The sequence below is a fragment of the Ranitomeya imitator genome, chromosome 5, assembly GCF_032444005.1.
Source record: "Ranitomeya imitator isolate aRanImi1 chromosome 5, aRanImi1.pri, whole genome shotgun sequence".
Lineage (NCBI taxonomy): Eukaryota > Metazoa > Chordata > Amphibia > Anura > Dendrobatidae > Ranitomeya > Ranitomeya imitator.
Genome location: NC_091286.1, coordinates 697,038,527 through 697,054,865, shown reverse-complemented (window position 1 = coordinate 697,054,865; position 16,339 = coordinate 697,038,527). Strand labels below are relative to the sequence as shown.

Genomic DNA, 16,339 nt, shown 5'->3' with positions numbered 1-16,339 from the left:
TTATATACTACATGGGCTGTTATATACTACGTGGGCTGTGTTATATATTACGTGGGCTGCTATATACTACGTGGGCTGTGTTCTATTCTATGTGGGCTGTGTTATATACTACGTGGGCTATGTTATATACTACGTAGGCTGTATTATATACTACGTGACTGTGTTATATACTACGTGGGCTGTGTTATATACTACGTGGGCCGTTATATTCTATGTGTACTGTATTAAGTTTGAAAGGAATGCGGCCGGCCAGCTTAAATTTTTTTATATGTGCGGCCCATTTACTCTGCCGAGTTTGAGACCCCTGCTATAGGTGATGACTGTGTCTATATAATATCACACTGGTCCTTATAGGTGATGACTGTGTGTATATAGGACCACAGTGGTCTCTGTAGGTGATGACTATGTATATATAGTACCACACTGGTCCCTATAGGTGATGACTGTGTGTATATAGGACCACACTGGTCCCTATAGGTGATGACTGTGTAAGTATAGGATCACAGTTGTATCTATAGGTGATGCATATATATATCTATATACATAATTGTCTAAGGGGTACTTCCGTCTGTCTGTCTGTCCTTCTGTCACGGATATTCATTGGTCCTGGCCTCTGTCTATCATGGAAATCCAAGTCGCTGATTGGTCACCACAAAACAGCCAAGACCAATCAGCGACCGGCACAGTCCGGAAGAAAATGGCCGCTCCATACTCCCCGCAGTCAGTGGCCGGCGCCCGCTCCCCGCAGTCACTGTCCCCGGCGCTCTTCTCCCCGCAGTCAGTGTCCCTGGCGACCGCTCCATACCGCGAACACAGGGTTAATGCTGGAGGTAACGGACCGCGTTATGCCGCGGGTAACGCATTCCGTTACCACCGCTATTAACCCTGTGTGTCCCCAACCTTTTACTATTGATGCTACCTATGCAGCATCAATAGTAAAAGAAAGTAATGTTAAAAATAATAAAAAAAGAAAAACTGCTATACTCACCCTCCGTTGTCCGCTCGCGCCTGCCGCCATCTTCCTTTCCCAGCGATGGTTTGCGAAATTACCCATAAGACCCAGCGGTCTCACGAGACCGCTAAGTCATATGGGTAATTTTGCAAAGCATCCTGGGGAAGGAAGATGGTGGCAGCTGCGTGCCCATCTACACAGGATCCCAGGAGACGGAGACACGGGACTGCCCATCTACACAGGATCCCAGGAGACGGAGACACGGGACGCTGAGGAGCAGCGACGAGAATGGTGAGTATTTTCAACTGCAAGGGGCCCTCGGATCGTTAGGTGAGTATGTTTATTTTTTTAACCTGTGACATACGTGGCTCGGTAATATACTACGTGGCTGGGCAATATACTACGTGGCAGTGCTGTATACTATGCGACTGGGCAATATACTACGTGGCTCTGCAATATACTACGTGGCTCTGTGCTTTATACTACGTGGCTGGGCAATATACTACGTGGCTGGGCAATATACTACGTGACTGTGCAATATACTACGTTGCTGGGCAATATACTACATGACTTTGCAATATACTACATGGCTGGGCAATATACTACATGGCTGGGCAATATACTACGTGGCTGGGCAATATACTACGTGACTGTGCAATATACTACGTTGCTGGGCAATATACTACATGGCTGGGCAATATACTACGTGGCTGTGCAATATACTACGTGGCTGTGCAATATACTACGTGGTTGGGCAATATACTACGTGGCTGGGCAATATACTACGTCGCTGTGCAATATACTATGTGGCTGGGCAATATACTACATGGCTCTGTGCTGTATACTATGTAGCTGGGCAATATACTACGTAAATAGGCAATATACTATGTCGCTGGACAATATACTACGTGGCTGGGCAATATACTACGTGGCTGGGCAATATACTACGTGGCTGGGCAATATACTACGTCGCTGGACAATACACTACGTGGCTGAACAATACACTACGTGGCTGGGCAATATACTACGTGGCTGAGCAATATACTACGTGACTGGGCAATATACTATGTGGCTGGGCAATATACTACGTGGCTGGACAATATACTGCGTGCGCTGTGCAATATACTACGTTGCTGGGCAATATACTAAGTGGTTGGGCAATATACTACGTGACTGGGCAATATACTACGTCACTGGGCAATATACTACGTCGATGAGCAATATACTACGTGGCTGGGCAATATACTACGTGGCTGGGCAATATACTACGTCGCTGGGCAATATACTACGTGGCTGGGCAATATACTACGTGGCTGGGCAATATACTACGTCACTGGGCAATATACTACGTCGATGGGCAATATACTACGTCGCTGGACAATATACTACGTCGATTGGCAATATACTATGTCGCTGGACTATATACTACGTGGCTGGGCAATATACTACGTGGCTGGGCAATATACTACGTGGCTGGACAATATACTACGTGCGCTGGGCAATATACTACGTAAATAGGCAATATACTAAGTCGCTGGACAATATACTACGTGGCTGGGCAATATACTACGTCGCTGGACAATATACTACGTTGATGGGCAACATACTACGTGGCTGGGCAATATACTACGAGGCTGGGCAATATACTACGTGGCTGGGCAATATACTACGTCGATGGGCAATATACTACGTGGCTGGGCAATATTCTACGTAGCTGGGCAATATTCTACGTGGCTGGGCAATATTCTACGTGGCTGGGCAATATACTACGTGGCTGGGCAATATACTACGTGGCTGGGCAATATACTTCGTGGACATGCATATTCTAGAATACCCGATGCGTTAGAATCGGGCCACTATCTAATATATATATATATATATATATATATATATATATATATATATATACAGTGCCTACAAGTAGTATTCAACCCCCTGCAGATTTAGCAGGTTTACACATTTGGAATTTCTCACAAAATATACCGTGTGCACTACTGGAAAGGATGGTGCTAAGGTTAGGTTCCCACACCTTCATAAACTGTAAAAAAGAACCTAGCACTCAACTGATGCTTTAGTGCAGCTTTTATTGTAGTGGTACACAAAACGTTTCGGTCCAGTCTACGGACCTTCGTCAGTAACGTACTACAGAATAGTAAGAGAGACCGATGGGTCATAAGGTATTAAGAGGCAGCGTCTTGTACTTGAGCCCGATAGGAGCGGTACCGCTGAGAAGACTGGTAAGGATGAGGGTGCTGACAGACGCGGTGTCCACCGTTCGTGGACACCGTGTCTGTCAGCGCCCTCATCCTTACCAGTCTTCTCAGCGGTACCGCTCCTATCGGGCTCAAGTACAAGACGCTGCCTCTTAATACCTTATGACCCATCGGTCTCTCTTACTATTCTGTAGTACGTTACTGACGAAGGTCCGTAGACTGGACCGAAACGTTTTGTGTACCACTACAATAAAAGCTGCACTAAAGCATCAGTTGAGTGCTAGGTTCTTTTTTACACATTTGGAATTAACTTGGCATTGTGACATTTGGACTGTAGATCAGCCTGGAAGTGTGAAATGCACTGCAGCAAAAAAGAATGTTATTTCTTTGTTTATTTTTTTTTAAATTGTGAAAAGTCTTTTCAGAGGGTCATTTATTATTCAACCCCTCAACCCACCAGAATTCTGTTTGGTTCCCCTAAAGTATTAAGAAGTAGTTCGGGCACAAAGAACAATGAGCTTCACATGTTTGGATTAATTATCTCTTTTTCCAGCCTTTTCTGACTATTTAAGACCCTCCCCAAACTTGTGAAAAGCACTCATACATGGTCAACATGGGAAAGACAAAGGAGCATTCCGAGGCCATCAGAGACAAGATCGTGGAGGGTCACAAGGCTGGCAAGGGGTGCAAAACCCTTTCCAAGGAGTTGGGCCTACCTGTCTCCACTGTTGGGAGCATCATCCGGAAGTGGAAGGCTTATGGAACTACTGTTAGCCTTCCACGGCCTGGACAGCCTTTGAAAGTTTCCTCCCGTGCCGAGGCCAGGCTTGTCCGAAGAGTCAAGGCTAACCCAAGGACAACAAGGAAGGAGCTCCGGGAAGATCTCATGGCAGTGGGGACATTGGTTTCAGTCAATACCATAAGTAACGTACTCCACCGCAATGGTCTCCGTTCCAGACGAGCCCGTAAGGTACCTTTACTTTCAAAGCGTCATGTCAAGGCTCGTCTACAGTTTGCTCATGATCACTTGGAGGACTCTGAGACTGACTGGTTCAAGGTTCTCTGGTCTGATGAGACCAAGATCAAGATCTTTGGTGCCAACCGCACACGTGACGTTTGGAGACTGGATGGCACTGCATACGACCCCAAGAATACCATCCCTACAGTCAAGCATGGTGGTGGCAGCATCATGCTGTGGGGCTGTTTCTCAGCCAAGGGGCCTGGCCATCTGGTCCGCATCCATGGGAAGATGGATAGCACGGCCTACCTGGAGATTTTGGCCAAGAACCTCCGCTCCTCCATCAAGGATCTTAAGATGGGTCGTCATTTCATCTTCCAACAAGACAACGACCCAAAGCACACAGCCAAGAAAACCAAGGCCTGGTTCAAGAGGCAAAAAATCAAGGTGTTGCAGTGGCCTAGTCAGTCTCCTGACCTTAACCCAATTGAAAACTTGTGGAAGGAGCTCAAGATTAAAGTCCACATGAGACACCCAAAGAACCTAGATAACTTGGAGAAGATCTGCATGGAGGAGTGGGCCAAGATAACTCCAGAGACCTGTGCCGGCCTGATCAGGTCTTATAAAAGACGATTATTAGCTGTAATTGCAAACAAAGGTTATTCCACAAAATATTAAACCTAGGGGTTGAATAATAATTGACCCACACTTTTATGTTTAAAATTTATAAAAATTTAACTGAGCAACAAAACTTTTTGGTAAGATTTATGCATCTGTTAATAAATCCTGCTCTTGTTTGAAGTTTGAAGGCTCTAACTTATTTGCATCTTATTAAACCTGCTACATCTGCAGGGGGTTGAATACTACTTGTAGGCACTGTATATATATATATATATATATATATATATATAGTGCCACACAGGTCCCTATAGGTGATGACTGTGTATAAATAGTACCACACTGGTTCTATAGGGATAGATGATAACTGTGTATATGTAGTCCCACTCCAGTCCCTATAGTCAATGGCTGTGTCAATATAGTACCACACTGGTCCCTATAGTCAATGGCTGTGTACATATAGGACCACACTGGTCCCTATAGATGAAGGTTGTGTAGATATAGGACCACGCTGGTCTCTATAAGTGATGAATGTATATATAGAACCACACTGGTCCTTATAGATGTTGGCTGTGTATATATAGTACCACACTGGTCGATATAGATGATGACTGTGTATATATATGACCGCACTGGTCCCTATAGATGATGGCTGTGTATATATAGGACCACACTGGTCCTCATAGATTATGGCTGTGTATATACAGTATAGGACCACACTGGTCTTTATAGATGATAGCTGTGTATATATAGGACCACTCCGGACCCTATAGTCAATGACTGTTTATACATAGTACCACACTGGTCCCTATAGGTGATGGTTGTGTATATATAGGACCACACTGGTCCCTAAAGATGATGGCTGTGTATATATAGGAACACACTGGTCCTTATAGATGATAGCTGTGTATATATAGGACCACACTGGTCTTTATAGATGATAGCTACATATATATAGGACCACTCTGGACCCTATAGTCAATGACTGTGTATGTATAAGACCACACTGGTTCCTAAAGATGATAGCTGTGTGGATATATAGGACCACTAAGGACCCTATAGTCGATGACTGTGTATATATAGTACAATGGTCTCTATAGGTCAGGGGTGGGGAATGTACAAACTCGGACCACAAAGTACATCCTGATTCTGGCATTGGTGTCAGGACGTAATCTTTCATTGCATGCCCTTCAGTGTTCGGTAGAACAATGTGTGTGTGTGCTAACAGAGCAAGAAGAAATTAATGATCTGCTGGCAATCAAAATACACCTCCCTGCCCAAGAATGTTGTCCCTGAGAATCTGCTCGGGGGCCTGATAAAAGGTCATTGAGGTTCCCCACCAGTGCTATAGATGATGGCTGTGTATGTAGTTTGTATATAATCTCACTTTATCACTCACCTGCACAGTATCATAGACCAGAATTCCCATCATGCTTCCTGTCCCATATGATATGGAGACAGTTTCATGGGTGGATTGAAATGTAGAGGACAAGAGAGGGTTAAATTTATTATGATTTGCTGGGGGGGGAAAAAAAGGTTAAAGTAAATGTTGGAGATCATACATGAGAAGAGAAGAACCCTGACCCCGAGACTGACTTACAACAAGCCGCACTGGAGCAGGAGACAGATGGGACCCACAAATTGGCTGATCCAGAATCAAACACCACAGAGAACTCCTGCGGAGGAGAACCGATGGAGATCCGCCCGAAATATTCATTCTATGTAAGAGAAACAGACGGGAAGTGTGAGGAAAATGTATGTCACGATAATGTAAAAGCCATAGCTGAGGGATTTAAAACCCCCCTCTCTTTCTCCCCCCCCCCCTGAATACAACAAACCAGCCCTATGGCGGACACTGGGTAACCTGAAGCTAGTGTGTGAGCAGGGTATGGCTTTAAACTGCAGGTGACCAATCCTGCAAAGCCACCTGTGGTCCCTCCCTTCTCAGTCAGGAATTTCTTTGTCTCCAGGGTCTGAAAACGTAAAGATCTCTGACCTCATTAAATATCATTAACCAGCCCTTTAGTGATGTCCCGAGGCTGGAGTATATAAGCCCCACACTTAACCCAGCCTGCAGTCTGAAGGTACCTTCACACTAAACGACGCTGCAGCGATACCGACAGCGCCGGAGGACAGACAGCGGAAGGTAAGTATGAAGCGTTTGTTTTTTTTACTTTTAGGATGGTAACCAGGGTAAACATTGGGTTACTAAGCGCGGCCCTGCGCTTAGTAACCCGATGTTTACCCTGGTTACCAGCAAAGACATCGCTGAATTGGTGTCACACACGCCGATTCAGCGATGTCAGCGGGAGAGCCAGCAACCAAATAAAGTTCTGACCTTCTAGCCCCGACCAACGACATCACAGCAGGATTCTGATCGCTGCTGCGTGTCAAACTGAACGATATCGCTAGCCAGGACGCTGCAACGTCACGGATCGCTAGCGATATCGTTTAGTGTGAAGGTACCTTGAGTCTGAGTTTTTTTGCCTGAGGAGCTGTACTATGCATTGGGACATTTGGGAGCTCTGCCTGCAGCATGGTTTTGCCTGATATGAACTGAGAACATGTGAGTTTTACCTTTCTTCTTTATTCCCTGTTATTTTATAATTGCTTGTACATATTTTCAATTGTCTCTTTTGTAACATCCTTGTAATATTTTGATAAAACACTGCCTAATTTTTCAGAGTAAAATATTTAATACTAGTTTCGTTTTTCCTGCTCTAAAATGTACCCTAAGTCTTCTGAAGGGAATTACGCTACTGTTTTGGGTTAGCTTTGGACCTGTTTAATCGAAGCTGGTGGCAGCATACCTTTGTTCTGTGCCTTTGGGAGTCATAGCGACTGCGGCGTTGATAATTATTGTTCCTGCCTGAGTGGGAGTAGTTATATTGCCTCGTTGCAGCGTGCCCAATAGCCAGTACATATCAGGCAGCCTTTCTGGCAACTAATTACCCTAGGTGCAGTACCTAATCTGACCTGAGAGTTAAGGGGGGCGCCAGAGAGCTGCAAGTTTCAAGTGGAACTGTAAGTGGGATATACATAAATCCCTGCAGTTCGTGGTATATTGAAGAGCAGTGGGATACCTAAAATAAGCCCCTGCTGTAAACTAAGATGTCAATAGCCTTGTGTGTGTTTTTCATCACATTGTAGCAGTGGAGGGATACTAACATAAGCCCCCTGCACATGTGATAGCCGTCTGTTGGCCTAAAGTCACCCCGATCCGTGACGTGGGGAGTGACGGTCACGATGTGAATCCTGACATCCTGGCGGCAAGGCGGTGGGATCTTAGAGCATTAGTGATTTGGTTTGAGCAATCATTCCTCTCACTAAAAACTTGCAAAGTTCTTGGAAGGACTCTGCGCAAATAAGTTTGGAGAACGAACTCAGTGTTTATTAGTCCTGAGACAATTGTGTACTGGTAATTATCCCCTCCCTTTCTCTTTGTTTTTCTATCCTATCTTTTATTTGGCAACCATGGTTGTGCTGGGAGAAACCTTTTATAAGCAGCAGACCAGAGACACCCTTATTGCCTTATGCAAGTCACAGCACATTGACTTTGCAGGCAAAAACAAAGCCCAACTGGTCACAGATCTAGTGCAATGGGAAGCCGCCCTAGACCGCTCTCAGAGCCCAGTGGCCGCAGAAGAAAGCACAAGCGAACATGGTGCTGCAGCAGAGGTCCAACCATTGAATGCCAGCCCTATTAGCAATCAGGGCGAATTGGACCCCCATCTGCTGGCGGTCTTGGAACTACTCCCCGCCGATGACCGTGATGGACGTCGGCAGCTGATCCAGCAATACCAGGAGAGAGCCGAGCGGCAAGCAGAGCGGGAGTACCAGCTGCAGTTAGCCCGACTGCAAATGCAGGTGTCATCCCAGTCCAGCCGTGAGCCCAACAGCGCACAGATACCGAAGCCCCAGCCCGATCATTTTCCTGTTATGGAAAAGAATGGGGACTTGGACACTTTTCTGCGGGCCTTTGAGAAAGCCTGCAGACAGTACCAGCTCCCTACAGATGAATGGGCACGATACCTGACACCAGGGCTGAGAGGCAAAGCTCTGGAGGCGCTTTCTGCCTTCCCTCAAGAACAAGATGGTGACTATGAGGCCATCAAGCAGGCCCTGATAGCCAAGTACCAGCTTACACCTGAGGTTTACTGTAGAACGTTCCGGAACCTCCAACGTGGCCCACACGACAGCTACGGTGATGTGGTGCATGGACTCAGGACCCACTTTAACCAGTGGATCCAAGGACTGTCAGTGACCACCTTTGAGCAGCTGGGAGACCTGATGATCAAAGACCAGTTCTTACATCTTTGCCCAGCTGAGGTGCGACAGTTCGTGATGGACAGAGAACCCAAAGACGTGATGAAAGCAGCGCAGATTGCCGATGTCTATGAGGCCAACCGTAGATCGGAAGTGAGGAAGCCAGTCACCAAGAGCTGGAGAGGGGGTGAGCCTGCAACCAACGCCAGTACCCCTGCCAGCCAACACACCAGAGGTCCTGTCCCCGTGGCCAACAGCACCAGACCTACCACCTAACCTTGCCAGTGTTTCTTCTGCAAGCGGACTGGTCATATCAGTCCCTACTGTCCAGACAAGCAGAAAACTCCCCTGTCACGATATTGTATGAAATATCATATAAGTTTAGTTTCTCTGCCAGCACATATAGGGTGGGCGGCGATCTCCCTTCACTCTGTGTTTAGCTCGCCTTGTCAATGTATGTGGGGGAGTTTTATTGAAGAAAGGTATTTACGACTAGGCTCAAATCTGCCTCCAGCAGAAAACTGGATTAGAAGCTTCCAGAATCCATGAGAGTCTTTGTTCTATTTTTGTAATATATTGGGCCAACGACTGGGGCTAAGAGAATATTAAATAGATATTGCTAAAGTCCATCGGAGCCTCTATCCATCACGGTAAACATGAGCTTCTAACTCCATCAGGTAAAAAGTAGGGATTTCTCTGTAATTATGCATCACACATAGGACATATTTGATCTCATTAGAATGCCAATGTTAATAAGAGATGAATGCTGACATGTTCTGTAGCGGAGTTACAGGCGTTAGACATATTTAGGTTAAAGTTAGTTAAACTGAAGAGGTAGGAGGGACGGGGTAAATCAACCCCCTTTCTGTGATGTAACAGGCTGCAACTATAAGTTTTTTGGCCAGACCCCAGCAGTGAGTCTGTCTACTGGAGCCCATGTGAGTGAGTCTGAGTTTTACCTGGAAAGCCCTGACTGCCAGTCCTAATGCATTGGGACATATGGACCTAGCCTGTTTGCCTGAACTGATCTGAACACATGTAAGTGTTATTTCTCATGTAATCCCTGTTTTTTTTATAATTACCTTGTACATATGTTCAATTGGCTCATATTGTAATCTTTATATAACTTTTTATAAACACTGCCTGAAACTTTTGACGGAGTATATTATTTAATACTAGAGTCGTTCTTCATGCTCTAAAACGTACCCTAAGTCTTCTGAAGGGAATTACGCTACTGTTTTGGGTTAGCTTCGGACCCGTTTAATCGAAGCTGGTGGCAGCATACATTTGTACTGGGTAGTTGGGTGTCGTTGTAGCGACTGCGGCATTGATAATTATTGTTCCTGCCTGAGTGGGAGTAGTTTATCGCGTCGCTGTAGCATGCCCAATAGCCAGTACAAAGCAGGCAGCCTTTCTAGCGACTAATTACCCCAGGTGCAGTATCTAATCTGACCTGAGAGTAAGGGGGGCGCCAGAGAGCTGCAAGTTTCAAGTGGAACTGTAAGCGGGATATACATAAATCCCTGCAGTTCGTGGGATATTGCAGAACAGTGGGATACCTAAAATAAGCCCCTGCTGTAAACTAAGAGGTCAATAGCCTTGTGTGTGTATTTTTCATCACATTGTTCAGTGATAACTAAGATAAGCCCCCTGCCCATGTGATAGCCGTCTGTTGGCCTAAAGTCACCCCGATCTGTGACGTGGGGGTGACGGTCACGGGGTGAATTGTGACACCCCCCAGCCAAGGCCCCAGGGCCTAACGCAGCAGTTCTTTTGGTGGGTGGTGTGGCTGGGAGGGTGTGTGACAACGTACAGCACATCACTGTGGGAGGCCATGTCACTACAGGCCTCAAGGACACCAGGGCAGAACGAACCCTCATCCGACCCGAATTGGCGGCCCCGGAAGAGATCATTCCGGGGAAAACCCTAACTGTCACTGGGATTGGGGGCATCAGCTGTCCCTTACCAATGGCCCGGGTTTATATTGATTGGGGTGCCGGGAGCGGGGTGAAGGAAGTGGGGCTGTCTGAAAATTTGCCCAGTGATGTTTTGTTGGGGACTGATTTGGGGAGGATGGTGGCATACTATGTTCCTGACACCCCTCCCCAATCTGCTAATAAGGGTAACGTTAACCCTGATGATGATGATGATGATGGGAAATCGCATGTGTTACCTGACCATGCTTTATCTTCTAATGATGCATCTGATAACCATTTTTTCCCTAGAATTGATGGTGAAAATGTTGTACCTGTGCCAACTGAACATGATAATGATTTTTCTGTGAAGGATGATGTTTCCATTGGTACACGCGTGGTCAGCCACGTCGCTCTGCGGAGTGAGACGGCTGAGGAACCCCTAGCAGGGGCAAGTGTCGGTGTTACAGGAAATGGGGAGAAGCATGGGAACCGTGAGGAAGGTGATGCCATGAAAGTGACCAGTGCCACCGAGGAAGGTAACTGGCCGATAAGTAGCACTGCCCCTGGAGTGTTGGGGGTGTATGGGGAGGTAGAGCCCATAGCAGCGCCGGCTGATGGGTCTGTAGAAACCCCCGGGGAGACAGCCTACGTAGCTGCTGTCACCCGCAGTCAGAGTGCCTGGAACGCAGATAACTGTCGGCCTTCAAGGACCCTCATCAGTCATCAGTGTGACTGAACCAGAGGTGGACCCAGAGCAGGTCCAAGAGGGTTCCCGTGGGGAAGGGACCCTGACATCGCTTCTGGCTTCCCCTAGCCAGGAGTTTCAGGCCGCTCTGCGCGCAGATGCGAGCCTAGAGAGTTTGAGACAACTCGCCGAGACGTCCACCTCCGTGACTGAGAAGGAGAGGGTGTTCTGGGAACGAGGAAGGTTGTACCAGGAGACAGTACCCGGAGAATCGCAAAAGGAGTGGTTGAGGGAAAGACAGCTGGTCGTCCCGAAGCAATTCTGGGGTGAGTTGTTACAGATTGCCCATGAGATCCCGCTAGCTGGACACTTGGAGATCAGCAAAACTAAGGACCGGCTGTCTCAACACTTCTGTTGGCCTAAGATGGGGACAGATGTGTCAAACTACTGCCACTCCTGTATCACTTGTCAAAGAGTGGGGAAGGCGGGGCCTGCTGTTAAGGCTCCCCTAATCCCTTTACCAGTGATAGAGAAGCCTTTCCAGAGGATCGCGGTGGACATTGTTGGCCCGCTGGCCATCCCCAGCAGCTCTGGAAAGCAATATGTCCTCACTGTGGAAGACTACGCTACCCGGTACCCAGAGGCAGTAGCTCTGTCGTCAACTAGGGCAGATAAGGTGGCGGATGCCCTGTTGGCTATCTTTTCACGTGTAGGATTTCCCAGGGAGATGCTTACTGATCAAGGGACCCAATTCATGTCCCACATAATAGAGACTCTCTGTAAGAGAACGCAGGTGAAGCACCTGGTATCGAGTGCGTATCACCCACAGACCAATGGCTTGTGTGAACGCTTCAATGGTACCCTCAAACAGATGCTACGCATGCCGGTTGAGACCCAAGGGCGCAACCCACACCTGCTATTCGCTTACCGAGAGGTTCTGCAGGCCTCGACGGGGTTCTTCCCCTTCGAGCTCCTGTATGGCAGGCGAGTCCGGGGACCCCTTGGGTTGGTAAGATAATCCTGGGAAGAGGAGCCGAACCCTTCTGAAGTGTCCATAGTGGAGTATGTCATGCGCTTCCGTGACAAGATGCAGACCTTGATGCAGTTGGTGCATGACAACATGACTGTTATGACCTGGTGGTCAGGACAATAATGGACCTGGTGGTTAAGAGCACACGGAATGACCTGATAGTTACTGATAATAAAGAGCGAGCTCTGGGACGTGGGAACTCTGCTGACCGCAATCCCTAATCCTATCAAACACCCTAGAAATAGCCGTGGATTGCGCCTAACGCTCCCTATGCAACTCGGCACAGCCTAAGAAACTAGCTAGCCCTGAAGATAGAAAAATAAAGCCTACCTTGCCTCAGAGAAATTCCCCAAAGGAAAAGGCAGCCCCCCACATATAATGACTGTGAGTAAAGATGAAAATACAAACACAGAGATTAAATAGATTTAGCAAAGTGAGGCCCGACTTACTGAACAGACCGAGGATAGGAAAGGTTACTTTGCGGTCAGCACAAAAACCTACAAAAAGACCACGCAGAGGGCGCAAAAAGACCCTCCGCACCGACTCACGGTGCGGAGGCGCTCCCTCTGCGTCCCAGAGCTTCCAGCAAGCAAGACAACAATAAAAATAGCAAGCTGGACAGAAAAATAGCAAACCAAAGAAATACAAGCTGGAACTTCGCTTCTGCTGGGAAGACAGGTCACAAGAACGATCCAGGAGTGAACTAGACCAATACTGGAACATTGACAGGTGGCATGAAGCAAAGATCTAAGTGGAGTTAAATAGAGCAGCCAGCTAACGAATTAACCTCGTCACCTGTGGAAGGAAACTCAGAAACACCCACCAGAGGAAGTCCATGGACAGAACCAGCCGAAGTACCATTCATGACCACAGGAGGGAGCCCGACAACAGAATTCACAACAGTACCCCCCCTTGAGGAGGGGTCACCGAACCCTCACCAGAGCCCCCAGGCCGACCAGGATGAGCCAAATGAAAGGCACGAACCAGATTGGCAGCATGAACATCAGAGGCAAAAACCCAGGAATTATCTTCCTGACCATAACCCTTCCACTTGACCAGGTACTGGAGTTTCCGTCTCGAAACACGAGAATCCAAAATCTTCTCCACCACATACTCCAACTCCCCCTCAACCAACACCGGGGCAGGAGGATCAACGGATGGAACCATAGACGCCACGTATCTCTGCAATAACGACCTATGGAACACATTATGGATGGCAAAAGAAGCAGGAAGGGCCAAACGAAATGACACAGGATTGATAACCTCAGAAATCTTATACGGACCAATGAAACGAAGCTTAAACTTAGGAGAGGAAACCTTCATAGGAACATAACGAGACGACAACCAAACCAAATCCCCAACACGAAGTCGGGGACCCACACAGCGCCGGCGGTTAGCGAAACGTTGAGCCTTCTCCTGGGACAATGTCAAATTGTCCACCACATGAGTCCAAATCTGCTGCAACCTATCCACCACAGTATCTACACCAGGACAGTCCGAAGACTCAACCTGCCCTGAAGAAAAACGAGGATGGAAACCAGAATTGCAGAAAAACGGCGAAACCAAAGTAGCCGAGCTGGCCCGATTATTAAGGGCGAACTCAGCCAACGGCAAAAAGGACACCCAATCATCCTGATCAGCAGAAACAAAGCATCTCAGATATGTTTCCAAAGTTTGATTACTTCGTTCGGTTTGGCCATTTGTCTGAGGATGGAAAGCCGAGGAAAAAGACAAATCAATGCCCATCCTAACACAAAAGGATCGCCAAAACCTCGAAACAAACTGGGAACCTCTGTCAGAAACGATGTTCTCCGGGATACCATGTAAACGAACCACATGCTGGAAAAATAATGGCACCAAATCAGAGGAGGAAGGCAATTTAGACAAAGGTACCAAATGGACCATCTTAGAAAAGCGATCACAAACCACCCAAATGACCGACATCTTTTGAGAGATGGGGAGATCCGAAATAAAATCCATAGAAATATGCGTCCAGGGCCTCTTCGGGACCGGCAAGGGCAAAAGCAACCCACTGGCACGAGGACAGCAGGGCTTAGCCCGAGCACAAGTCCCACAGGACTGCACAAAAGAACGCACATCCCGTGACAAAGACGGCCACCAAAAGGATCTAGCCACCAAATCTCTGGTACCAAAGATTCCAGGATGCCCAGCCAACACTGAACAATGAATCTCAGAGATAACTCTACTAGTCCATCTATCAGGGACAAACAGTTTCTCCGCTGGGCAACGGTCAGGTCTATTAGCCTGAAATTTTTGCAGCACCCGCCGCAAATCAGGGGAGATGGCAGACAAAATTACCCCCTCTTTGAGAATACCCGCCGGCTCAGGAACACCCGGAGAGTCAGGCACAAAACTCCTTGACAGGGCATCAGCCTTCACATTCTTAGAGCCCGGAAGGTACGAAACCACAAAATCAAAACGGGAGAAAAATAACGACCATCGAGCCTGTCTCGGATTCAACCATTTGGCAGACTCAAGATAAGTCAAATTCTTGTGATCTGTCAAGACCACCACGCGATGCTTGGCTCCTTCAAGCCAATGACGCCACTTCATGGCCAACAACTCTCGATTACCAACATCATAATTACGCTCAGCAGGCGAAAACTTTCTAGAAAAGAAAGCACATGGCTTCATCACCGAGCCATCAGAACTTCTTTGCGACAAAACAGCCCCTGCTCCAATCAGGAGCATCAACCTCAACCTGAAACGGGAGCGAAACATCTGGCTGGCACAACACAGGGGCAGAAGAAAAATGACGCTTCAACTCCTGAAAAACCTCTACAGCTGCAGAAGACCAATTGACCACATCAGCACCCTTCTTGGTCAAATCAGTCAACCGTTTAGCAACAGTAGAAAAATTAGCGATGAAGCGCCGATAAAAATTAGCAAAGCCCAGGAACTTTTGCAGGCTCTTCACAGATGTCGGCTGAGTCCAATCGTAAATGGCCTGGACTTTAACAGGGTCCATCTCGATAGTAGAAGGGGAAAAAATGAACCCCAAAAATGAAACCTTCTGAACTCCAAAGAGACACTTTGACCCCTTCACAAACAAGGAATTCGCACGAAGGACCTGGAACACCATTCTCACCTGCTTCACATGAGACTCCCAATCATCCGAAAAGACCAAAATATCATGCAAATACACAATCAGGAATTTATCCAGGTACTCTCAGAAGATGTCATGCATAAAGGACTGAAATACTGATGGAGCATTGGAAAGCCCGAATGGCATAACCAGGTACTCAAAATGGTCCTCGGGCGTATTAAATGCTGTTTTCCATTCATCGCCTTGCTTAATACGCACAAGATTATACGCCCCTTGAAGATCTATCTTGGTGAACCAACTAGCCCCTTTAATACGAGCAAACAAATCAGACAGCAACGGCAAAGGATACTGAAATTTGACTGTAATTTTATTAAGAAGGCGGTAATCAATACAAGGTCTCAAAGAACCATCCTTCTTGGCCACAAAAAAGAACCCTGCTCCTAACGGTGATGACGACGGGCGAATATGACCCTTCTCCAAGGATTCCTTTATATAACTCCGCATAGCGGCGTGTTCTGGCACAGATAAATTGAACAATCGGCCCTTAGGAAACTTACTACCAGGAATCAAATTAATTGCACAATCGCAATCCCTATGAGGAGGTAGGGCACTGGCTTTGGGCTCATCAAATACA

At 47.1% G+C, this 16,339-nt stretch overlaps 1 protein-coding gene across 1 annotated transcript in view; it reads right to left on the bottom strand.

The window, feature by feature from the left end:
- The window catches only part of LOC138638840 (pepsin A-like), a 197,754-nt gene that overhangs the window by 137,556 nt on the left and 43,859 nt on the right, over positions 1 to 16,339 (bottom strand). Inside the window, exons 3-4 of the mRNA XM_069728498.1 lie at positions 6,342 to 6,459; positions 6,141 to 6,259 (exon numbers count right to left, since the gene is read on the bottom strand). Of these exons, the coding sequence (XP_069584599.1) occupies positions 6,141 to 6,259; positions 6,342 to 6,459 (237 nt within the window). The remainder of the gene's footprint in view (positions 1 to 6,140; positions 6,260 to 6,341; positions 6,460 to 16,339) is intronic.